Below are 25,096 nucleotides of genomic sequence, written 5' to 3' on the forward strand. Positions count from 1 at the left end.
CAAAACAAAAACCTCTCAACTCTCTACCATGAATCCTTTCTCAAATTTCACCGGCTCGAGCTTAAACCCGAACCCAAACCAGAACACGAGCTCGAGCTCAAACCCTAACCAAAACCCGAACACCAACCCAAACCCGTGGGATCCGTCTCAAAGGTGGTGGGCTAGTTTACTCGCAAACAATGAGCCTACCAACCCTTACTTTGCCAACCAGAATGTACCCGCAATGCCTCCAAACGATATGTTTTATCGAATGCCAATGCCGTTTATGCCTCCGTCACCCCAAACCCAAACACCCCAAACCCAAGTTGTGGAAACCCAAATTCCCGAAACCCAAGTCGACGAACCCCAAGCTCCTCGCAAGCGAAGCCATAAAAAGAAGGTCGTTGCACTTAAAAGAGTTTCGCGAGGAAAAAAACACTCGAAAGAGGAACTCAAGATAATACACGAAGAGAGAAAAGCGATGCATGCGGAATACAAAGCCATGCATGAAGAAAGAAAGAAGGCTAAATCGGAACGACAACGAGAGAAGGACTTCAAGCTCCTCGCAAAGGATCTCTCGCATCTAGATTCGGCCACGCGGGCGTTTTTGGAGAAAAAGAAAGAGAGGATAATGGCAAAATACGCAAACGAGGACTCGGACGCCGAAAATTAGTTGTATTTTTTTTTTTCTATTTGTATGTTTTTTTTATGTATTTTAGTTTAATTAAGTTTGATTTTTATTATTTAGTTTGTTATATTAAGTTTGTTAGTTTTATTAAATTAAAAAATAAAACAAAATTAAGGGGCTTCGAAGCCCCTCACCACAGTGACCAGTCTAACAAATATACAATACGTGTAGTAATATTTGTATAAATATTAATATTTTAATATATTTACTACAAGGGTGCAAGTATTCTTACATATATATATATATATTTAATTTATATATAATTTGTACATATACTGTTTTCGTTTGAAAATTCTGAGTTTGGTCACCACGGTTTATGAAAAGTTTTATACTTGTTGGGTCCAACCACCATGACATTTTCGTCTAAGCTTTGTCGCCCTTAACGAGCATTGTGTGTTTTTATGTTTTACCAAATTTGGCATTGGTGTACTACATGAGCCTTGTTTGTAATTTTTTTTTCTTTCAAAAAAAAAAAGTTAATGTGTATATAAGGTAATTAATACATAATAAATGATAGAGATCAATTATAGTTTAGCCTCTTAAGTGTCATTTGTCTATTCTTCCTGTGTCCTATCAAATGACACACTGGTTGACCATCTTCACTTAGTATCCCAAACGGTCATTCAACGATGTTCGGCCATCACCCGATTGACCTGAGTCAACAAAAATCACAAAATTAAACAAAACCACACAACATATAACCGAACTTTAATATAATCAACCCATAATAATAATTACCTTTTGGAGGCACCCAAGCCTCGTAATCAGTTTCACTTTCCAAAAACGAAGGCCTCTCGGGTCCCAAAACCTTCGCCTTTTTCGTCCTTTTCTTTCCGTTATTACCCCTTTCAGCCTCGCTACTATCCATCTCTTCATCGTTTATAGCTTGAACTCCTCTCGTATGCTTCAACAACAATGCTACAGCATCTTCTACTCCAACTGACGACTCAACCGGTTCTGGAATTACCGGTTTACCCTTATCCTTTTCCTCAACCTGTTTTCTCTTCCTTATAATCAGACCCGGTGCTGCATTTTCAAGATCATCTTTATTCACCAAAACCTCCTTTCGGTCCTTATAATCTACAAACCCATCTGATTCCGGTTCCAGTTCCGGTTCCGCTAATGGTGTCTCGTGATCCTTTTTTGTTTCTTTGGTTTCAACTGCCCCGAGCCATTGTGGCTTTGTAACAGTATACACAACAGCTTTCAGTTCGGTTGAAGTTTCAGTTGCTGAAACAACCTCAACCGACTCCTCTTTCTTGCTTGCTTTTGTGGTAACCGTGACGTCTTCAGTTGCTTGTTTTTGGACGTTTTTACCCTTCTCTACTGTTGCCTTATTCACAGCTGGCGCTTTGGGAATATCTGGTTTAACAGATTCTCTTTTTGTAGAAGCTTCTCCGGTAGTAACAGATTCTCTTTTTGCAGAAGCTTCTCCGGTAGTAACAGATTCTCTTTTCCTAGAAGCTTCTCCGGTAGGATCGGCTATTTTCAGCAAATATACAACTCGTTCCAGTTCTGAATGCAGCTCGTCTAATTCCTTCTGGATTGACTTTGTTTTGTCTTGCACTGCAATAGAAAAAAATTACTTATATACACCCAACGAATTCATGATAATATGATATATAAGAGAAGAATACAAACCTAGTTGAGAAGAGAGTCCAGACATGAACGCATCAAGTTCGTCTCCAGTTTCTGCCACGTCATCGTTGGTGGGGACCACTTTGTTCTGCTCCTCAACAAGCAGTTTCTGCTTTTCTTCAATTTGTTTATTGATCGCGTCTTTCTTTGTAATAAGAGAATCAGCTGTTTCAACCGACTTTCCATCTGTACCCTTCTGTTTAGACGGTTTCTTCTTTGTTCGGTCATAAAAGTCATCTTCATCACTGGAAAAATAGTTTAATTTAATTAACTGATTTGAGTAAGAAACTAAATATTTAAAGTTATTGTCGATAAAATACCTCATATATTCATCTTCATCATCAGCAGCGGCACCCTTTTTCTTACCATGCACCCTACCACCACGTGCACCTAAACTTTCACGAATACTGTCATTTAAAGTTTCTTCCAAGTTTTCAAGCTCTTCTGCAACCTAATAATCAAATTCATTAAAGCATCAAGTAACAAAATTGTAAATTTGATTAAAAAATGTACCTGGGCCATTCTCTGCTCGTTACGCGCAATCTGAGTTTGTTGCCCTTGTGTTAAACCACCTTGCGAGATGTCCTTTGCACGTATAGCATCTATCTCTTTCTTCATATTAGAAATCTGTAAAAAAAAAAAAAGAATATAAATTTCTATATAATTGAAAATGACTGAAATAAAGTGTTAAATCTACAAAAGTGGGCTTGCCTTTTCAAGCCTCTTTAAAACTTTCTCACGGGTTTTTTCTTGCTTTTCTGTAAGCTGTCCTTTGAATGTTTGCCAGGTTATTTCATCTAGATCATCCTGGGTTTAAGATAAATACAGTTAAGATTCCAACACAATACAGAAACTATATAACCTTTTAACTCAGAAACAAAGTAAACCTCGTTTTCTTCAACAGCATCTTCATCCATTCCCCATGAGATACCATCTGCAAGTGCGGCTTCCCGTTTTGCTCTTAGAAGTGAAGCTTCCATGTCACGTCTTTCATCTCCTATCTTCATATTCCTTATACTCTTCAAGTCTTTTTCCTTGCCAAAGTAAATACAATATCAAATTTTCAAAAAAATCAATATACTTAAATGAACAATTTTTGGGCTTTGGATGTTTCAAAATAGTTCTCAAGTTCTAGCTCACATAGTTTTATAGATTTTGGTCTCATTGCTTGCTGGACCTTGGGACTCATTGTTTGGCGGAGGGAACTTGCCAGCCTTCATGGTAGCATTGATAGCAGCGGCTACAAGTGGAGTCTTGGCCTTTATTTTGCTTCCATCACCACATGGGGAGGCTCTTTCAAATGCTTCTAGGACAGCAACACCAACAATGCACTAAAGTGGTCCATGAGCTTGTCATATTTTTTCAAACTTGGTACATATAAAGTGTACCAAGTTTGGAAAAAAGATAACAAGCCTGTGGTCCACTTTGGTGCATTGTTGGCTCTGCTGTCCTAGAAGCATTTGAAAGAGCCTCCCCATGTGGTAATGGAAGCAAAATAAAGGCCAAGACTCCACTTGTAGCCGCTGCTATCAATGCTGCCATGAAGGCTTGCAAGTTCTCTCCCCCAAAATATGAGTCTCAAGGTCCAGCACGCAATGAGACCAAAATCTATAATACCAAATATAAAAACTATGTGACTTAGAACTTGAAAACTATCTTGAAACATCCAAGGCCCAAAAATTGTTCTTTCAATATGTTACATATAACTTATTTAAATTTTAACATTCATTATCTTGCCTTGAATGCTCACTATTCATCTAAAGATAACAAAAACCTTCTTTGTTTTTTAAAAGGTATTTTAGTCCATTGATAAAAAACTAACACAAGAAATGGACGCGACTAGAAAATTGGGCCGAAAGAACAAAAAAATGATACTGGTTTTTGTCATCGAAAATATAAAAAAATGAACTAAAACGTAGAATTGTACCAAACCTAACCGTAATTTATTTGTAACATATTATATGATTAGCTAAGGTTAACGTTTTTAATAACACTTACTGGAGGCATCAAGTCAGACGGTCCTTGAAATATGTATAACCGAGTCGAACTGTACCCAAGAAAAAGCAAAAGAAAGAATTATTATCAGAATTTAGCATCAAACTTTAAATATGATGTAATGACAAGGCTAACACACACTGGCACGATGTAACTAACTTTAAGTTAACACACAAGGGTAAAAACTTACTGGCCAAATCGAAGGACATCACCAACATGCAGCTCTACATGCACCTTCTTCTTCACCTGAATATTGAAAAAAGGGGCCATTAAAGAAACCATATTTCACATTAATTTGCGAAGTAGAAAGAGCATACCTGGTTTTTGTTTATGAATGTACCATGTGTGCTACTAAGATCATATATAAAAGCACCACCAGATTTGTTGAACTGGAGAACTAACATAGAGAAAAAATGTGATCTTAGTTAAAATCCCAATGTGGAAAACAATAGCAAAATAATATTCATTTCTCAATAAAGATCAAAAGGCACAAAAGTATAATGACAACAGATTGCAGAACTCATAACTTAATAAGTATGGAACACAAATGTATACACTCTAATCTGAATCATATCAGATCATTATAAAGCAAAACAACTTCTTACATGATGCTTTTATAAGTGAGTATGAAACATCATGCAAAAAAACAAGCAGTCTGAATGGAAACCGAAGCTTACCAGCATGAAACCGAGAAATAGTTGGATGCTCAAGGATAAAATCACAAAGATCCACTCTCCCAAACATGTAAGCCCCCTTCTCATGCCTGAATGATCACAAACATAAACAATTCAACAATTACATTACAACAACAAAGCACAGAGTAAGCAATGTATCTCCTGTGTTGCACAAATTAATGTACTAACCCTAAACTGTAAGGGTTTGCGAAGTCGGTTCAGTTTATAAAAGACTGCTTAGCCATAACAGTAACCAAATGGTCGATTAACCACAGGTCGGCTATGGGTCGATTTCGCCGTTTCGGTTAAGTTCAGTTAATTCTCCAATATACTTTTTACGTTTTTTTCCCTATTATTCTAGTATAAATTGGTTTCGTTATGGTGTTCTAGGCTAAATTATAAGTTTTAAAGCTGGAATATGCCAATTTCCAAGCTTGGTCATGGTGTTCCGAGCTATGCTACAGTCTTACAGATAATTGCAGCATACATTTAAATGTTCGAAGTTGAAAGTAGATATACAAAAGATAAAAATAGGGATACAAAATTTGCAAAAACATAAACAAACAAGGATTGGTTCGGTTTCAGTTAACAAAGACACACTAACCATAACGCTAACCTTCGATTTTGTTCAGTTTCAGTTAATTTCAGCTAATCTTTTTCGGTCAACGGTTCGGTTACGGTGTTCCAAGCTCAATTATGAAGTTTCGAACCTGAAACATGCCTATTCAAAGCATGGTCATGGTGTTCCGAGCTATGCTACAGATAATTGCAGCATACAATATAATGTTCAAAGCTAAAAATAGAAATATAAAATTTGCAAAACATAAACAAACAAGGTTCAGTTAGGTTCGGTTTCGGTTTCCATTAAAGTCAGTTAACGAAGACGCATTAACCGTAACCATAACCTTCTGTTTCGTTCAGTTATGATTAATTTCAGCTAATATTTTTTCGGCCAACTGTTCGGCACTTAATTACAGCTTCTCAACCTAAACTACCATGGCAGGTATTACAATTAGGGCAACAATTAGCTAATTCAACATAATAATAACTTACACGTCCAATTGATCAATAATAGATCCATCTTTAAGCACTTCGAGAAAGTAATCGTGACACGGAGGCTCACTCCACGTCGGAATCGTGTACGGAACTGCTTGTCGAGTACCGGAATCGTTTTTCTTATTCTCCGGCACAATAATATCTTCAGTTGACGTCGAAATATCGGCGGAATCGGCTGGACCGTCGGTAGGTGGTTGTGGTTGTGTGTTTTGAGGAATAAGTTGAATTGGAGGTGGTGGTGGCATAAGCTTAGCTTCTGCCGGTGAAGATTGATCGGAATTGGTGGTGGTGGAGCTAGGGTTACGTGGTGGTGGAGGTGGCATGTCCGTCGTCATAATTTGGGGATTCTTTCAGGCGACTAGAGACGGTGGCGGTGGTTGTTAACTGTACTTAAATGGCTGTAGATGGGCTTACGAGTTGCTTGATTTTGGATCGATAAAAAGTTTGTAATGAGCCGGGTTTTTTTAAAATAAATAAAGCTCATTTAAATCGGAGTAAAATGTTTACCTTTTTGGGCGATTTACAAAAATAAAATGAATGATGATTAGTATGACGAGAATGTTTCTCTTCGAAAACATGCCAGCCTAGAACCGATTGTTATGTACATGAGGGAATGAAGATGATTGGGCCGGCCAGTGGTCCGTGAGTGATCTAAACTATCGCTTTTTTTAAAAATATAACATAGGTCAGAAGATGTCGTATCAACTTTAAACCAACAAGCTTGAATGTTTACCTTTCTTTGCGATTTACAAAATAAAACGAACAGTGACTAGGATGACGAAACTACTTCACCGACTACAACGGCTTCACTTATTGTGAAAATTCGTTGGATCCCGGGATCAAAGTTTTACGAATGTGAAAGACGGACACAGCTTCATTAACGACTTTGATTTGAAAAGTCAGATATCTCAATAACAAAATTGATTTCATAACGACAACACTCGATCAAATAAATAGATATTCATCTCCGTTTCTCTTCATTTCGATATAAATTTTATTAACTCGTTTTAGTTTAGTTTTACCAGTCACAACAAATGCCGGTATTATAACGAACCGAACCCGAGTTTGCCCACAATGGATAACAAAATAACACACACAGTCTTCCTCATCATTTTGTTTTCTTCATTCTCATTCAAATTAGGGTTTCTTTCAACTTGACACCTTCAAATCAATGGCGGATATTACAAATTCAATACATCCTAAATCCGATGAAGAAGAAGAAGATGATGACGTCGTCAACATCCACAATACAGACGTTCCGTACATCTTCACCTTGGATCCATATTCATCATCTTCATATTATAATATTAATATTAATCAGGTAAACTCGAATTCATGCTCTTGTTGCTCATCTGAACCAGGCCCAGATACGGATTCAGCTGATTCAACTGTTTACCCTGATTGCTTGTACGGACACGATGATGCAATTGAATATGAATATGATCAGATGGATTTCCTCACCGATTTGTTCGATTCGAGTAATCTCGATAACCCGGGTTTAGAATTAGGATTAAGAGTTACCGGAATCGATTCCGAAGAATTAGCTCAATTTACTGAACAAATTGATAATATTGATGATAACGATAATCCGATTCCGAAGAATTAGCTCAATTTACCGACCGACCTGTTTAACATCGGATATGGTGGAACGAGTTTCAGTTTAACGTATAGGACGGTTTTGGGTTCGATCATCGGCTTGGGAAATTTGGGAGTCGGTATCCTGTTTAAACTTATATGATTGATTGTTGTATAAAGTACGCAGAACACCTAACGATATATAAACTACATCCCAGAACCCGACTTGGTTATACCTGAATTGAACAAGTCCAGGTATTATTCGAATCGATTTTTGTTTAAGTACTTAACACACTTATAAAAACTGATTGGCCTGTAGGCAGCTTGACCGGTTCTTACTAGTTCTTTGTTTGTTTGGGCATGAGTGGTTGGATTTAGGGGTGTAAACGAGCCAAGCTTGAGGTCGACTTGTTTTGACTTACAAGGGCTCAAGCTCAAGTTCGGCACGTTTCGAGCTCTTTTTCTAAAGCTCAAGCTTAACTCGTTAGTTGTTTTTTAAGCTTGGGCTCGGTTCGTTTATTATCTATTAATTAATTTATATACAATTTTTATTTTACTATTTTTATATATTTTGAGAAAGAAAACGTTAAAACAAACTTAAACTCAGCTCGAGATCGTTTAGTACCTAAAAAAACCCAAAGCTCGGCTCGAGCTTGACTATGAAGTGTAAACTTAATACATAGAAGTCCAAAATAGGTAAAATTTAATAATACGCAAGGCTCGATAACTAAACGGGCTATATTTGAGGCCCGGGCTTGGCTCGAGCTCGAAAAAGCACGGCTCGTTTCGAGCTTTTATTGATCTGAACTCGAGTAGCTTGGCTCGTTTGCACCCCGTAGTTGGATTAGAGTTGCTCATGGTAGTTATGGGCCATGATATATGCTAATGGGCTTGTTTCACTTATTCCAAGCCCATTATAGAGGTACAATACCACTTTATTGTTAGGATTAACAAATTGCTGTCAATTTAGTACTTCGTATTTAACATAAATAAATTCTTATAAAACTATCTAATCTTGGTTTTAAATCTGCCCATCTTGAGCACATAATGCGAGATGCGCTTGATACAATGATGAGACCGCATCCTTGTAGTTGATGCGATTCCATGATGTGCGTGTGAGGTGACTGATGTGGCACCTTATGCAGTTGACCAGCATCTGAACAAATCAGACCTTCGCTTACCATGAGAATGAGATTCATCGATTAAACAAAGTAGAACGATTGAGCAATAGTTGGAACATACATGACCAAATAATGCCCTTATATAGGTGTTGAATCAACACAAAGAGGGGTAAAACAACACAATGTTCAAATGCAACTATGACATTAAGCAGTTACATTCAACACCAGAACTGTACTTTAGTAGCGGATGACGCAACCTTTTCATTACTAAATTTTAACTTCACTTCCGACCTTGTGTTTACTACAAAATGGCAGTACCTTTCAAAGTTCATTTTCAATCTACCTTTTGTCATCCATGTTGATATGATGCGTTTCGGAAGAAGCAACTTTTTTGCTATCATTTTTAAGCAACCTTTTTTTTTTGTTTTCCACTTATGCTAGCTAGGTACTTGCCAGGGCGTTGCCCTTAACCCTTAACGCTATAAGGACAACTGCCCATGGCCTGTTACTAAGCAACGTCCCTTGTAAGCCCGTCATAGTATTGAAGCATATAGGCCCCTCATCACCGAAGTCACAACAGTCTTGGACGAGTGTGTACTCCACACCTCCTAGCTTGTACACGGTATATTGTGAATTCTCATTGGTGTACAAGTTAACCCCGATCATCCAAATAGCCGAAAATCTACCTATACAAATATTGAAAATAATGGACAATTTTACAACAACAATATACTTCTTTTTTCTTTTTTAATTTTGATTTACTATTTTTCAAGAATAGTTTGCAAAGTACATTTGAGTACTTGTAGAGTACTAGCTAGTGATGAATGCGTTGGTGAATGAGTTGTGTACAAGTGGTGAACCATATGATGTATTGGGTTATTTCAATACCATATGAATCCAAAACACATAAACCCCACTTTACACTCACTCTCTTTCTCATCACAAACAGTAGCTGGTATTTGATGTGTGTAATTATTATTAGGAAACATGATTTGGTGCAGGAGCCTTCTTATGTTGACCTTGTTATGTTGTTTTGATTGCATCAAATAGAATCCTATATTTGTTAAGGAAAAGATAAAAACAAAAGTTGGAAGTCTAGAAAGATGTAGATAATAAGTCAATTTAAAATGTTTTTCATTATCAAGTATCTCAATTAGTTTCTATTGAAGATACTGGATCAATAGATTATATTGTAGATGAATTTGATAATAAGAGAATCGTTATTGTATTCTTTGGTAACCGTCAAATGTATCCAGGGAGGGTTATATATAATCCCTTTGGAGAAGTTAGGGTTATCCGATTAGCAATCATTTAATTGGTATAACCTAAGTACAAGAGTTACATAATTACATAAATAAACTATACAAATAATACTAATAATCTAGCTTATAATTATAATCTAATATCCTCCCGTAAGCTAGATGATTTGTGCAACACACATGAAGGCTTTGAAGCGATGAAAGTCCTTTGGTTGGAGTGCTTTGGTTAATATATCTGCTATTTGATCCTTGGTTGCACAGAACTGAACATCAATGTCTTGATTTTTCACCAAGCCTCTAATGAAATGATATTTTATACGTATATGTTTGCTCTTTCCATGGTACATTGGTTCTTTAGTGAGACAGATTGTAGATTTGTTATCACAAAACATTGTTGTGGGTTGCTCATCATTGAGTCTAACCTCTTTTAGTATTCCTTTAATCCACAAGGCTTAACATCCGGCTAGAGATAATGCTATATATTCTGCTTCGGTTGATGAAAGTGCTACTACCTTTTGTTTTTTTGATTGCCATGATATTATCCCTGACCCTAAGTGAAAGGCATAGCCTGATGTGCTTTTGCTATCGTCAAGGTTTCCCGCATAGTCGCTATCACTAAACCCGATTAGTTTTCCACTTCCTTTTGTGTAAATAATTCCATGATTCACTGTTCCTTTTATATAACGTAGTATCCTTTTCTCGGCTTCCCAATGTGTCTTAGTGGGTTCTTCCATGAAGCGACTTATTTTACTAACCGCATACATTATATCGGGTCTTGTGTTGGTGAGGTACATTAGACTCCCCACTAAACTTCTATAAAGATTGGGATCAATTAACTCTTCTGGATCATCCTCTGATAACTTAGTCCGTACTCCATTGGTGTGATAGCTGATTTGCAATCACTCATGTTAAATCTCTTTAACATGCTTTGAGCATACTTTTGTTGTGAGATGCCAATAGTAGTTTCATTCTGTGTGACTTCCATTCCCAAAAAATAGTGCAGCATGCCCATGTCGGTCATTTTAAATTCAGCCTTCATATCCCTTTTAAAAGTGTATATTTCTTCCAGAGAATTGCTTGTTATGATTAAATCATCAACATATAGACAAACTATCAATCTAACATCGTTGTTGAATTTTAGAAACAACGTATGTTCGAATGTGCATTTGCTGAATCCATGTTTTTGAAAGTATGCATCGATTCTGCTGTACCAAGCACATGGTGCTTGTTTTAGTCCGTATAGGGCTTTGTTTAGAAGACATACCTTGTGTTCTTGACCTTTTCTAATATAACCCTCAGGTTGATCTATATAGACCTTTTCATTTAAACTTCCATTTAAAAAGAGGCCGATTTCACATCCATTTGGTGCATGTACCATCCATATTGAGCCGCTAATGCAATGACTAGTCTCACAGTTTCAAAGCGAATAATAGGAGCAAATACTTCTTGATAATCAATTCCATATTTTTGCTTATAACCTTTAACTACCAACCTTGCTTTATATTTGTCTACTTCTCCCTTTTCATTGTACTTGGTTTTGTATATCCACTTTACTCCTATGGATTTATGTCCTGATGGTAAATCCACTATGTCCCATGTTTTATTTTTGATAATGGATTCTATTTCACTATCCATTGCTAATCTCCATTTTTCGTTCTTATATGCTTCTTCAAAACTTTGTGGGTCATTATCAATATATAAAGCAAAGTGTAATCTCTCTCTATTGTTCTGAGTTGTTTTATCAGATTGTTCATATAATCTGGTTACTTGTCTAGGGGTAAGTGGTTTCGTCCTTCGGTAGATGTTTTTAAGAGCCTTTTCTTTTATTGGTGGATCATTAACACTTGCTGTGGCATCTAGAGTGTTCTCGACTCCAATAGTTTGAGGCTGATTATTTTCCTCTCTTATTAAAGGACTGTTATTTGCTAAACTTTCGGATGAGTCTGGTTCATTGTGATCATCATCATTTACGTTTTGTGTCCTACCAGAAAGTGTGTTTTGTGAAGGAGCATTTTCTATCTTGTCTTCTGATATCCAAAATGGTATTTCATTCTTTCTTTCATTGTTTCTTTCCTCCCATGTTCTATTTTCGTCAAAGATAACATCCCGACTTACAATGATTTTCTTAGTTGTTGGGTCATAAAGCCTATAAGCTTTGCTGTTTTCGCTATATCCGACAAAAACCATTTTTTCTGTATATCATCTAATTTTCCTCTTTTTTGTTGAGGGATGTGAACGTAAGCCAAACTTTCAAAAACTTTAAGGTGCCTTATGTTTGGTTTTATTCCCGACCATGCTTCTTGAGGAGTAACCTCGGATATGCTTTTGGATGTGGTTCTGTTTAGTATGTACACAGCACATGCAACAGCCTCTCCCCAGTAATAATTAGGTAAATTCTTTGACTTTAGCATACTTCTGCTCATTTCCATTATAGTTTTATTTTTCCGTTCTGCCACCCCATTTTGTTGTGGTGTGTAACTTGTAGTTAATTGGTGATGTATTCCGTGATCGTTTAAGAAGGTTTGAAATTCATGACCGCAATATTCACCCCCCCCTATCTGTTCTAATGCCTTTTATCTTCCTTTCACTTTGGTTCTTAACTCGATTCTTAAATACTTTAAAGTAATATAGGGCTTGTGACTTTTCTTTTAAAAAATAGATCCAACATTTCCTAGAATGATCATCTATGAAAGTTAGGAAATACTTGCATCCCCCTATGGTTGGAGTTCTCATGGGTCCACATATATCAGAATGGATCAAGTCCAATACCTTTTGTGCACGCCATGTTGCTTTCTTTGGAATTGTTTTCCTTGCATGTTTACCCATAATACAACCTTCACAAGTTTGTTCATTTCTGTAAACTGATGGAAGACCTTTAATTGTTCCTTTTTTGCTCATTTCTACTAATGTGTCATAATTGGCATGTCCATATCGATGGTGCCATAAAATTGAATCATCCTTTAGGGTGACCTTTAGGGCAAGGTTAATATCACGATCTAAGCTTAATGGAAACATTTTATTTTCAGTCATTCTGACATTGGCTATGTTATACCCTTGTTGGTCTCTGATTTTGCAGCAGTCTTTCATGAAGAACACCTCATATCCTTTTTGAATTAATTGTCCCACACTCAACAAATTATGCTTCAATCCTTAAACATAGAATACATTAGGTATTATTTTTTTCTTTCCTTGTAAGTTAATACTTACTTCCCCACATCCTAGAACTGCAAGTTTCTTATCGTCCCCTGTCCTAACTTCCCGTCTATCTGAATTACTCAGTGATAAAAACGCATCTTTATTTCCAGTCATATGATTACTACATCCGCTATCTAAATACCAACTTATTTCGTTTGTGTTTTCCTCCATGTTAAATATCATAAACATCGTATCCTCATCATCTTCCTTAACTTCACTCTCATGCATTAATATATTCTCTCTTGTTTCATCCAAATTTCTGGTTGGGCAAAACCTACTTATGTGGCTTAACTTTTGACAATTATAACATCTAATTTGGTTCCTGTTTTGGGGTGAGAATCTGCCCCCTCGTCCTCTTCCTCTGCCTCTATTTGGAATAAAATTCCTTTGATTTCTTAATGTATTACTATACCCATTCATGTTTTGGTTTTGCATTTGAAAGGCTTGATCAATCTGTTGGGTATCATATTGCTTTATTCTCAATTCATGGGATTGTAGAGTTCCCATAAGTTCTTCCGTGGACAATGTTGTTATATCCTTTGATTCTTCAATTGCAACTACAACGGACTCGTATTTTCGAGTCAAGGTTCTCAAAATCTTTTCAATAATTCTTTGTTCATCAATCTTATCTTCGTTCATTCTTAATTGGTTTACTATTAAAGTGATTCGATTAAAGTATTCTTCTATGGTTTCTGTTTCGTTCATACGGCATATATCAAATTCACAACGAAGTGTTTGAAGTTTTACCCGTTGTACTCGTTGTTCCCCTCGATAGGCTTTATGTAGTATATCCCATGCTTCTTTAGATGTGTTTGCTGTTGCAATTCGTTCAAATATTGGTTCACTCGATGCCTGGAATAGAATATGTAGAACCCTTCTATCCTTTTTTCCATTTTCTCTATGTTCATTGATAACGGCTTCGGTTGATTCCGCTGGTAATTCGCGATGGCCCGTTTCAACAATATTCCATAAATCTTGAGATTCAAGTAGCACTCGCATTTGAATATGCCAGTGATAATAATTGTTTCCCGATAATTTTGGTATTTGGGTTTGTATTCCACTGCCTTGCATCGCCATAAAGAAATCTTGTGATTTTGTTTTTTTTTTCGTGATGATTGAAGGAAAAAAAAACTGTTGAATCGCCTGATTGTATGATTTGTTTATCCGGCTCTGATACCAGATTATTGAAGATACTGGATCAATAGATTATATTGTAGATGAATTTGATAATAAGAGAATCGTTATTGTATTCTTTGGTAACCGTCAAATGTATCCAGGGAGGGTTATGTATAATCCCTTTGGAAAAGTTAGGGTTATCCGATTAACAATCATTTAATCGGTATAACCTAAGTACAAGAGTTACATAATTACATAAATAAACTATACAAATAATACTAATAATCTAGCTTATAATTATAATCTAATAGTTTCTGAATGCAGTCATCTTCTCTATATAATTCCAAGTTTCTTAACCCCTTGATATAGCTTTTATTTCCCCTCATCATTAGAAGTAAGCATGATCACTAGTTTCGATTCGGTTATTCATTTTAAAACTAAATCTATAACCAATACTTAGGGTTTTTAGATTTTCATAACAGATTGATTTCGGTTATAAATGGCTTAGTTAATTTGGTTAACAATTAATTAACCATCGGCTTTGAGCGTGAATTCGAGCTAATTTTGATTAATAAGTTCAATAATATCTTAGTTTAAACAAATTATTACCAATTAACTTCATTTATAATATATAAAAGAAAATAAGCAACAACCAACATGTTGTTTATAAAAAAAATTATAAAGAAACTATTCATATACATTACTTACTATTTGATAAAAATAAATAATATACAAGTATTAATATATGTTTGTTTAATTCGGTGAACTTACATATTTTATCATTTTTCTTATGACAAATATATCCGAATTTTAACCTGGTATGATATGAACTAAATATAAAATGAAGCGAGAGAGGATTGAGTTAACTTGAGGTCCCTGGTCCCTACTTGAAAATATTTTAACATCACGAGTTTGACCACTTGCTTGAATTTGAACCCGCTACTTAAGAATGTTCTCTCTTTCATATATTTTAACAACTCATAATCTACTCGCATTCTGCACGTTACATGATTTGAACTCTCGACCTCTTATCATTATCGGTATGATGTCTCTTGAGTACAGTCTCTCACATGTTTAACAACTTAAAACACCTAGCTATGATTCCTTAAAAGTATTAAGTGAACACTTTTGAAGGAAAAATCGAGTATCGTAAAAGATTACTACTAGTGTTGATATTTGAGCTATCTTACCACCATAATGTCCCTTTAGTACTGTCTATCACATGCTTAACCACTTAAACACCTATGATTCCTTAACCATACAAAGTATTAAGTGGACACACGTGATTTGTAGTCTTAATGAAACGATTTTTGCAGGATAAATCGAGTATCGTAAAAGATTACTAGTGTTGATATATGAGGGTGCATATCTATATTGATTTAATTGTATAATTAGATTGAAGTCCTTGATATTCTTCCATCTTTGCCATGGGTACAAAGCATGGTGCAAATGTCACAAGTCAGACATCATGTTCATTTACAATTGGTATCAAACATGACAAAAATACTTGTCGTTGTCACATAGGTTTTACAACACACTTAACTCTATTAATAATATTAAGGGTGGCTTTCACCTATATTTTGTCATTTGGGTAATGATTGTAACTATCAAGGAGTCTACAATGTAGGCAGATAACATATGATGATTGTAAGAAGTAAACTCATTTTTTAAGGGTAAATAGTATTGAATTCTACTGGTTAATTAATCATCTAGATTTTCCGTATGCATTATATCATATGAAAAAGACTTGTTTTGTTGGTGATTAGGGATTAACTTCAACAAAATGAGAAATTTGAGTATATACATTGATACAAGTAAATTAGGAACGAGTCGATACAAAAATATGGTTAGTTTGGTTCAAGTAAGGTTGGTACGGGTTCGGGTTGATAGAGGTCAGATCATAGCAACTTTCAGGTTAAACGATGTCGGGTTGGCATGAGATTCGGGTTAAACTAGGTTGGTTTAAAAAATAATTTATTTAGATTTGCTGTATATTTCAGCTTTGCTTATTGATTACGTGCGTTCATGCATTAGTTAGGCGGATTACATTTTTACATGTACCAAGAGCAATAAATACATGCCCAGTGCCATGTAACGCACGTAACCCGACCAGTTATGCATTTGGTTGTGTTTCTCGTGCGTACTCCGCTGCATCGCACGAGCACCCAGCTAGTATCATATGAAAAAGACGTGTTTTGTTGGTGATTAGGGATTAACTTCAACAAAATGAGAAATTTGAGTATATACATTGATTGATACAAGTAATTTAGGAGTTGCGGAGTGCGCACGTGATCTAACTATTCTAATTTCTTGGAACAACGGGTATATATGAGGTAGCGACATCAACAGTTACAGAGGTTATAATCACCATCGGTAGTTACGGTCGTTATACAACCACCAATATTTTTTTAGAGAAAATATTGATCCTTTTATATATAACACAAACCAAACTACATCTGGATAATGGGTAAGCGAGCAACAAGCTGCGCTGCTATCCTAAACCCTAAACCCTAAACCACCAATATTAGTTATTACGATTGTATTACTACCAAGGGTTGTGATAGTTATGAAGGTTATAAAATTACTGGTGGCTTGAGAAAATAGAGGGATCAACTAGAGAACTTTTAAATGTTTCGTTTATATATATATATATATATATGTATATATAAGATTAAGATTTGATCACATTAAGTGATTTTTATTCTTCACCTAGCTAGAGTTAATGTGTCAATCACACATCAATACAAATAAAAGCTACATCTTTCGACTTTTTATATAAAATTTTCACCTCCTAGATTAAGTTTTCAGCTTTGGTTTATAAACTATCAAAGATACCCTAATCTAAGAAAGACCCACACTAATAATAACAGTGATAAATAATATGGTCATCCGAGAAAGTACTAGAAGGTATTATTTTTGGGTTAACTAATTTATGCTAAAGGAAAAAACAATTTGCTTTGAAGCAAACAAAACAACTTTATTATCCATGATCTTAGTGGACCAAGACTTTATTGTAAGTACGGTTGGTAAGCATATATATATGAAGCAATGCGTCTTTACAAAAGTAAATGATAATAAAAAATTATAATTCTTAAAAAGTCTATTGATCATAATATTTTATACAATTTCAGCTTGTGATAATCGCCTTATCCTCTTTCAACCAATCTTATGAGATATGGATGATGGCCCCTTGTTAACTATAAATGTATACATTATTATATTTTTGATAACTATTAGCACATCATGGTTATTTCATTGGTAGCTCAAGATTATGTAGACAAATTAATTATGTACCAAAAATATAGCTTTCATATTTCCTATAAATGACCTTAATTCAAAATGTTTGACAACAAGAAGGATGCCCATAAGTAATAACATATGAAGCAATGTGAATATTGTATCCAATAAGACCAAATATGAACTTTTTATAGGTAGGGAATCATCAACACGACGTTGAGTTGGCACGACACACCTCTTATTAGTGGTTATACCCGTAGGCTGTTATTCAGTAACATCTATAATGACTCGTCAGCAGGAAAAACCCTCAACGATAAGTCACTAACTATTGATGAGTATGCACATTAGTAATAACTCAATTACCGTTGATCGCCCAAGTTGCTATTAGTGCATACTTATAGCTAATATCAGTAGTAACTTCTCCCAGTTATCGCTCACAATCGTCACTGATGGACCAAGATAACGATTATCATAGTTGTTACAGATGTTGATTACTGAAGAGGTAGGTCCCAGCAGAGCCCAGTTGGACCCGCAAGACTCACATTAAACAGGGACGTCTGCGCAGAAACCAACTGGATCCGCAGGACCAACCATGCTCAGAGACGTGACGTCCTTACGCGCAGTACGCAAGCTGGTCCCGCAGGAAATGCCTCCCAATGGTGAAGGACTCCGCCTGTCCCCGCAGCCTCGGATACAAGCCATTAGGGAAGGCCACCCGCGCAGCAAGGCTACACGCACAAGGCACTTAGCTCTCATTCAGTGTCACCTGAAGGAATGAGCGAAGCCGGGAACAATCCCGCACAAGGGCGGGAGGGGGAATACTCCCGCCCAAATAAGCCAGTCCGTACGATACGGGAAGATCTTCTGTACTGTACCTGACGAGGTATGGGAAAAAGATCTGACTAAAGATACGACAGCTTATGGACAACAGTATGGCGAGCAGCATGCTCCTACACTGTATGTCACTATTAGCCGCTGCCTACTCACCAACTCCTGTCATACCACGTGCGTAGCCGGCAGTTGGTGGAAAAGGAATAGTATACAGCAGGCCTGGTCGCTATCAGCCGCTACCTACCCACCAACTACCAGCAGGGCACATGCGTAGGCTACTGTTGGTGGAACAGGAACACTGTTGCAGCCGGGCATACCTCCTTGGAAACCTACCTTCGGCTATAAATACCCCAAATGGTATGATCATCATATCTTATCACATTATCATAACATCTTATCTTATATCATCATATTATACCTGATATCTGCTCTAGCAATCTCTTAATATACTTTTATATTTAAAGAGCAATCTAGTCTGATTCTCACGCCGGAGGGTGGTCACAAGGAGGAACCCCCCCCCTTCTCAGTGACGAGCTCACGGTGTCTGTTTTGCAGGTTATCAGAAGAACCATCTTCCAAGGGTCTAACCCCTCGTGGGAAACATCTATCTAACCCTCAGGTTACCAGTAATCTGCCCGGGGTCCGGTTAGTGTTTCTTCATTGGCGCCATCCGTGCATAAAGCTAGAACTACATTTTTCTCCAGTTTTTTCAAACTTCTACAAAGATGGTTAGAGAAATTCCGATAACCACAACCCCAGCTACTGGGGGGTATACCGGTAACACAGTTTTTACAAACACTACCCCGGTTACCCAAGCCGGGGCAAGTGAAGTAAATTTTACGAACACTACCCCAGTTACTCAAGCTGGGGCAAGTGCAGTAAATGATCGCCTACTGGGATCCAATGATACCCAGTTTGAGAAACGAAGACTCCCCCGTCAAACTCTCGATGAAGTTAAGGCATGGGCGGAGGCACAACAAAAGGAATTCCAGGCTGAGTTGGACGAACGCTTGCGTTCCGTACAACAGGCCGACGAATCCGAATACTGGGAGGATGACTCGGAGGAATCCGACTCCGACGCAAACCCTCGCCATAGGGCAAAAGGGAAGCGTAAGGAAATGGAATCCCAACCGAAAAGGCATTTTGGACAAGCCTTCAAACCAAAAAGCACAGGTGGAAGTCCACGAGACTTCTCCAAAACGTTCAGACCAAACGTTGCAAATGCGGGAACGTCCAAAATTGCAAGGGACATTGCTGAAGCAATCGCCCCAAAGAGTGCCAAACAAATGCCTAACATAGGCACATATGACGGTATATCTGATCCAGACGATCATTTGAACAGGTTCATAGCGGGGGCAACCGTCAGCAATTGGACGGAACCTACGTGGTGTTACATGTTCCAAATGACGCTTGTTGGGGCTGCTAGAGCTTGGTTTGATCGTCTACCGGTAAACCACATCTACGACTGGGCAGACTTCCAGCAGAAGTTTAGCCAACACTTCAGCCAGCAACGGAAGTATACCGAGGAGCAATGGACAATCCTCAAATGCATACGAGAAGAAGATGAATCTCTGCCAAACTTCATCACTCGCTTCAACTCAAAGAAGCTAAGTTTGGGCAATATCAGCGAAGATCTTGTTCGCGCTGCCTTCATCCAGGGCGTGCATGACCCAGAGCTCATCCGCACCCTAACGGGTAAAGATGGCATGCCATCCACATGGGATGCCATCATGACAGCAGCAAAACGCTATGCGGAAACGGAGAAGCAACTGGGTAGAGATCTACCACAGAGCACAAACCTCTACACTCAGAAGACGAGAGAAGACAACGTCCTCACCGCCCGACTAAATAAAAAGCGGAAGCGAGGCATTTGGCAGTCAAGGGTAAACTTTGACACCTCATCCGACTTGCAACATCGATTGGGCGGAAGGGATAATGTACAGCCGCACCGAAACTCCAGATGGACGCCACTCACCAAAAGCGTCACTGAGATATTCGCCACTGAAGAGCTCCCGTGGCCAAAGCCTCCAATAATCCGACATCGTCACGATGCTGATCGGAGCAAATACTGTGACTTTCACAAGACAAAAGGCCACAACACTGAAGAATGCATAGACGTAAAAGACATGGTCGAAGCATTTGTCAGAGATGGGACGCTCGCGCACCTCGTGGCGCAATAAAGGCTTAGCAGGCGGGTGCGTGTAGAACCCCAGCTGGGGAAAACACGAATAAAAATTCCAGCTTCAATGTCGAGACTACATGCTGCGTAAAGAACGAGATCCCGAACCAGGTGCGTATCGGCTCGATGGCACTCCCATCCCAACAATATGGAAGGGAGCTTATTTACACAGTTTGCATGTAAATCAATTCCAATTTGTAAAGAAAAGGCCAAGAGCCACTTCTAATGGAAATGATTCTCTTTAGAACATCGAAGCTGATGATTTTACATTTAATACTTTTCTGAACACTGGTGACGGCATTCACATTACGTGAAGTCGTTGCGTGGGAAGGCGGTCCTACCCGCACAAACCCAATAACGTGACAAACCTTCACGCAGGTCAGTTGAAGGGGAAGAGTTCAATTATCCCATTAAATGAAAGTGCCGGTCTATCCGCACGAATCATAATGAGGAAACTGAACAATAACCTATCAACAACCGCGCGTCGAACGGTTAAACTATGCAACACTGGTGACGGCATTCACATTACGTGAAGTCGTTGCGTGGGAAGGCGGTCCTACCCGCACAAACCCAATAACGTGACAAACCTTCACGCAGGTCAGTTGAAGGGGAAGAGTTCAATTATCCCATTAAATGAAAGTGCCGGTCTATCCGCACGAATCATAATGAGGAAACTGAACAATAACCTATCAACAACCGCGCGTCGAACGGTTAAACTATGCAACACTGGTGACGGCATTCACATTACGTGAAGTCGTTGCGTGGGAAGGCGGTCCTACCCGCACAAACCCAATAACGTGACAAACCTTCACGCAGGTCAGTTGAAGGGGAAGAGTTCAATTATCCCATTAAATGAAAGTGCCGGTCTATCCGCATGAATCATGAAAGGAAACTGAACACTAACCTATTGACAACCGCGCGTCGAACGGTTCAAAACAAAATTCTTAAAAAGGATGAGGAAAACCTACACGCAGGTCATATATGGGTAAAGTTTTGCCATCCTACTAAGTGCAAGTGACGGTTCTACCCGCACAATCACGAAAGAGGAAGCAAAACTTCACACCTATTATCAACCACGTTCAAAGGTTAACTTATCCTCAAAGGATGAGGAAAACCTACACGCAGGTCAGATATGGGAAAAGTTTTGCCATCCTACTAAGTGCAAGTGACGGTTCTACCCGCACAATCACGAAAGAGGAAGCAAAACTTCACACCTATTATCAACCACGTTCAAAGGTTAACTTATCCTCAAAAGATGAGGAAAACCTACACGCAGGTCAGATGAAGGTTAAAGTTTAGCCATCCTACTAAGTGCAAGTGACGGTTCTACCCGCACAATCACGAAAGAGGAAGCAAAACTTTAACCCATTATCAACCACGTTCAACAGGTTAACTTATTCTACACTTGGAAAATTGCTAATTTAAAACTAAGTATGCAAGTCATAAGTTTATAAAGCAAGAAACCCAAAGAAGGAAATAACAATCTTATACACAAAAAGATTTATATTTCACAAACGAATTATTACAAGAATGGCCGGGTAACTACCCGCCTACGAAAAGAAAATAAATACATCTGTACAAGACTATCTTAGCAATGGGAAGGGATCTTCAGGATCAAGCTTCAGGGCCGCTTCCACTTGGACCCGCTCCATCAGAAGAACGGGGCGGTTCGAGGAAAGCTTTAAGGATAGCTAACCCATCATCAGCAGCAGCTACTTGGTTCACCTTCTCCATCACTGGATGCGGGAAGGCGGCGTATTGATTTACTGCTTGGTCATATATGGCTTCAGTATCAACATTGTACAAAGGGAAGTTGGAAGGCGGGAAGCCTTTCTCAACGAACCCTAGACCAAGCAGGAAGCCGGCCCGTTCCCCATCCTCGTGAGAAGCGTTGAGGGCTGTGCTCATAGCATCATCGTAGGATGTCTCTGAGAAGACCCGATGCACAACCTACAAAAGAAAATATAGTGTCAAAACCTTTTCTATGTACAAAGGAAAGCGTGAAGACGTAAAGCTAAACATACCTGAGGCAACGCTTCTCGAAGAAGCCATTCCTTGGCAACCAGAGCTTCTTGGAGGGCGGCTTGAGCTTGGGTGCGGGCGCGTTCGGCTTCGCTTTTGTTGAGATTGGCAAGTAGCACTTCCTTTGCAGCAGCCTCTTCAACGCCCTTAAGCTTCCGCTCGGTGTGGTCAAGCACGCCCCTCTGGTCCAGGATCTCTTGGAGCTTCTTGGCATATTCCATCGCCAAGGCATCATGAGCACGTTGGAGAGCCTCTAATTTGGCCTTGAGCTCCTCGTTCTCCACGCGTAAAGGCTCAGCAACGGCTTCAGCCTTGGTGGCCCTCTCGGTTGCGTTCCTCGCAGTCTCCTTAGCCAGCCGAAGCTGTTCGTTAACAGCTTGGGCAGCCTTGGAGCGGGCCTCGAGTCGCGCTTGAACCTCAACCTCGAGGGCCTTGAAGGCCTTCTCCTTCTCCGCAGCAGCTGCGGCCAACTTTTGGTTCTCCTCCCGAAGAGCCCGCGCTTGAGATACTTCCTTGGCGCGAGCTGCTTTTAACTTGTCGTTTTCACGACAAAGCAGCTCGACGCGCGGCTGCATCCGGGCCTGGAGAACCCGAAGCTCATTGGTTAGCCTACCCTCCTGGTAGCTAGCCATGGCTTCCCCCAACGCACCATGGGGAGCAGCATGGCGAGCCCATTCCACGCACTCCACAGGGGTACGAAGGGTTGTTCCTCGGCGTATGTTCCATCGCGGAACATACACTTCATTGGAATCCGACACTGCAAAAAACAAAAAAGCAGTTAGGAAAAGATGATAAAAAATATATAAGTGAAAAAGGGCCAAAGGAACCCTACGCACCTGTAGGGTCTATAACAGGCCGATAGCCGCCGAACCCATCACCTGAACCCAAAGGAAACCCATCCAAAAGGTCAGGCAGATGGGAAGGTGGCAAAGATTGGCGAGTACTCCCATGCGTACCTGATGGGCCGGCCGTCGGTGCCGGTGGCGGGGGCATGGTGGCAGCCGCCGCAGTCGCTGCCGCAGAATCCGCAGCAATCGTAACCGCCGACTCGGTGAAAGATGCTGTAAAAATAGCACTTACCACCGGCGGTGACGTCATCTCGGCTGGAACAGTCGGCTCAAGGGAGTGAGCAACTGATCCAGCGGAAGCAGGCGCAGGCGCCTGGGTCGTCGCCTCAGGTAGGCTGACCGAGCCTACCGTCATCGGCGGAGAGGTACTCCTCTGCGCTCCACCCTGGAATGCGTCAACATCCACGCCTGCACAAGAAGATAAGTGTTTCAATAAATTTATAAAGTGACAAATCTACAAAAACAAGGATGTTTGTACTTACGGGTTTTCTTGAGCCTGAACGTACAGACGGGCGGGGACGAGCCCGATGGAGCCGGTCTCTTGATACCGGTCACCGTCGTCGTCGTTGGTTCTCCGGAGGTAACAGTCGTAGCCTCCGGAGCAGTGGTCTTCTCACTACCGGGGTTCCCCGCCACCTCTTCACTATCTGACTCGGTGTCAGATAGAAGCACCGGATCAGCTGTGGAGGCCACCTTCTCCATCCCTTTCCCGCCGGCAGCCTTCTTCTTCCGCACCAGCGGAGGACCATCTGCGGATTCCTCAGAAGAAGACAGGATGTCAGGAATTCCAGCAGCGGGTACAGCATTGAGGGGTTGAGGATAGAGTATCGCCTTACCTGGCCGCCGTTGGCTCAGGATCTCGTGGCCCAGCGGATAGACCTCCACAAACCGATCCGCCGTTTGTTCCAGGATGGGCAACTCGTTCTCGTCTAGAGCACGAGTGCCCACCCGCACGGGACCGTCAGCTTCCCGCGGGTACAGGAGCGACTCCAAATCGTTCCCCTCTGAAAGAAAAGAAACAGTTAGAAGACAAACTCATATCAGCAAGAAAGACAAGACATACCATAAGGAATAGAGTTCAAACCGTATTCGAGAAGGATGGGAAACCGGGACGCATCCTTCCATACCCGGCTCATCCCCAGCATCACCATCCCGGACTCCGCAAACCGGTAAACCGGAGATTGGACCCGGGATATCTTCGCGAACCATTCCGCCTCCTGGTAGCTGGAAGCGTGAAGGCTCGGAAGCGCTTGTCCCTTCTTAAACTTCATGGCAATGGGGATGGCGCGGGCAGAAATGTAGAAGAACTCCCGCTTCCACGAGCGGAGACTGCGCTCGGTCGCGCAGATCTTCAAACCCTTAATACGGATTGTCAGGGTGTACCACCCCTGGATGCACCTCCAAGTATAGAAGGTCATCAGGCGGTCCACGTAGGGCTCAATACCCAGAATCCGGCACACCCACTCGAAGTGCCGGATCTTGGCAATCGCCATCGGATGCACCTCGGTCAGGTGCACACCGTGCCTCTCCAAGACACGGTACACAAACTTTGTCAATGGGAACCTAAGGTTCCCATAAACAAAGAATGCAGCATATACCCCGATCTTGCCACTGGGGGCATCGTACACAGTCTGGTGGGGTTCAGGAAACTCAGGCTCAAGAGACTCAAGCATGAATTTCCTG

General features: G+C 39.7%; 2 protein-coding genes across 2 annotated transcripts; both read right to left on the reverse strand.

Moving 5' to 3' along the window:
• Window positions 1-1,247: 1,247 nt before the first annotated feature.
• Window positions 1,248-6,365, reverse strand: LOC143581180 (uncharacterized). Its single transcript, XM_077064015.1, has 12 exons — window positions 6,028-6,365; window positions 4,978-5,063; window positions 4,618-4,697; window positions 4,491-4,546; window positions 4,304-4,352; window positions 3,193-3,339; window positions 3,017-3,112; window positions 2,819-2,932; window positions 2,626-2,756; window positions 2,309-2,550; window positions 1,406-2,233; window positions 1,248-1,320 (listed from the first exon to the last, which is right to left on the reverse strand). Exons 1-12 carry the CDS (start codon window positions 6,363-6,365, stop codon window positions 1,271-1,273), a joined length of 2,217 nt encoding a protein of 738 aa, XP_076920130.1. The 3' UTR covers window positions 1,248-1,270.
• Window positions 6,366-13,135: 6,770 nt separating this feature from the next.
• Window positions 13,136-14,257, reverse strand: LOC143581187 (uncharacterized). The gene has a single exon (XM_077064018.1). The coding sequence runs from the start codon at window positions 14,255-14,257 to the stop codon at window positions 13,136-13,138; it is 1,122 nt and encodes a 373-aa protein (XP_076920133.1).
• Between the last annotated feature and the right edge of the window lie 10,839 nt (window positions 14,258-25,096).

This window comes from Bidens hawaiensis, unplaced genomic scaffold (assembly GCF_021521415.1).
Source record: "Bidens hawaiensis isolate Kalapana, Puna unplaced genomic scaffold, B.hawaiensis_p1.1 tig00030823_1, whole genome shotgun sequence".
NCBI classification, from domain to species: Eukaryota; Viridiplantae; Streptophyta; class Magnoliopsida; order Asterales; family Asteraceae; genus Bidens; species Bidens hawaiensis.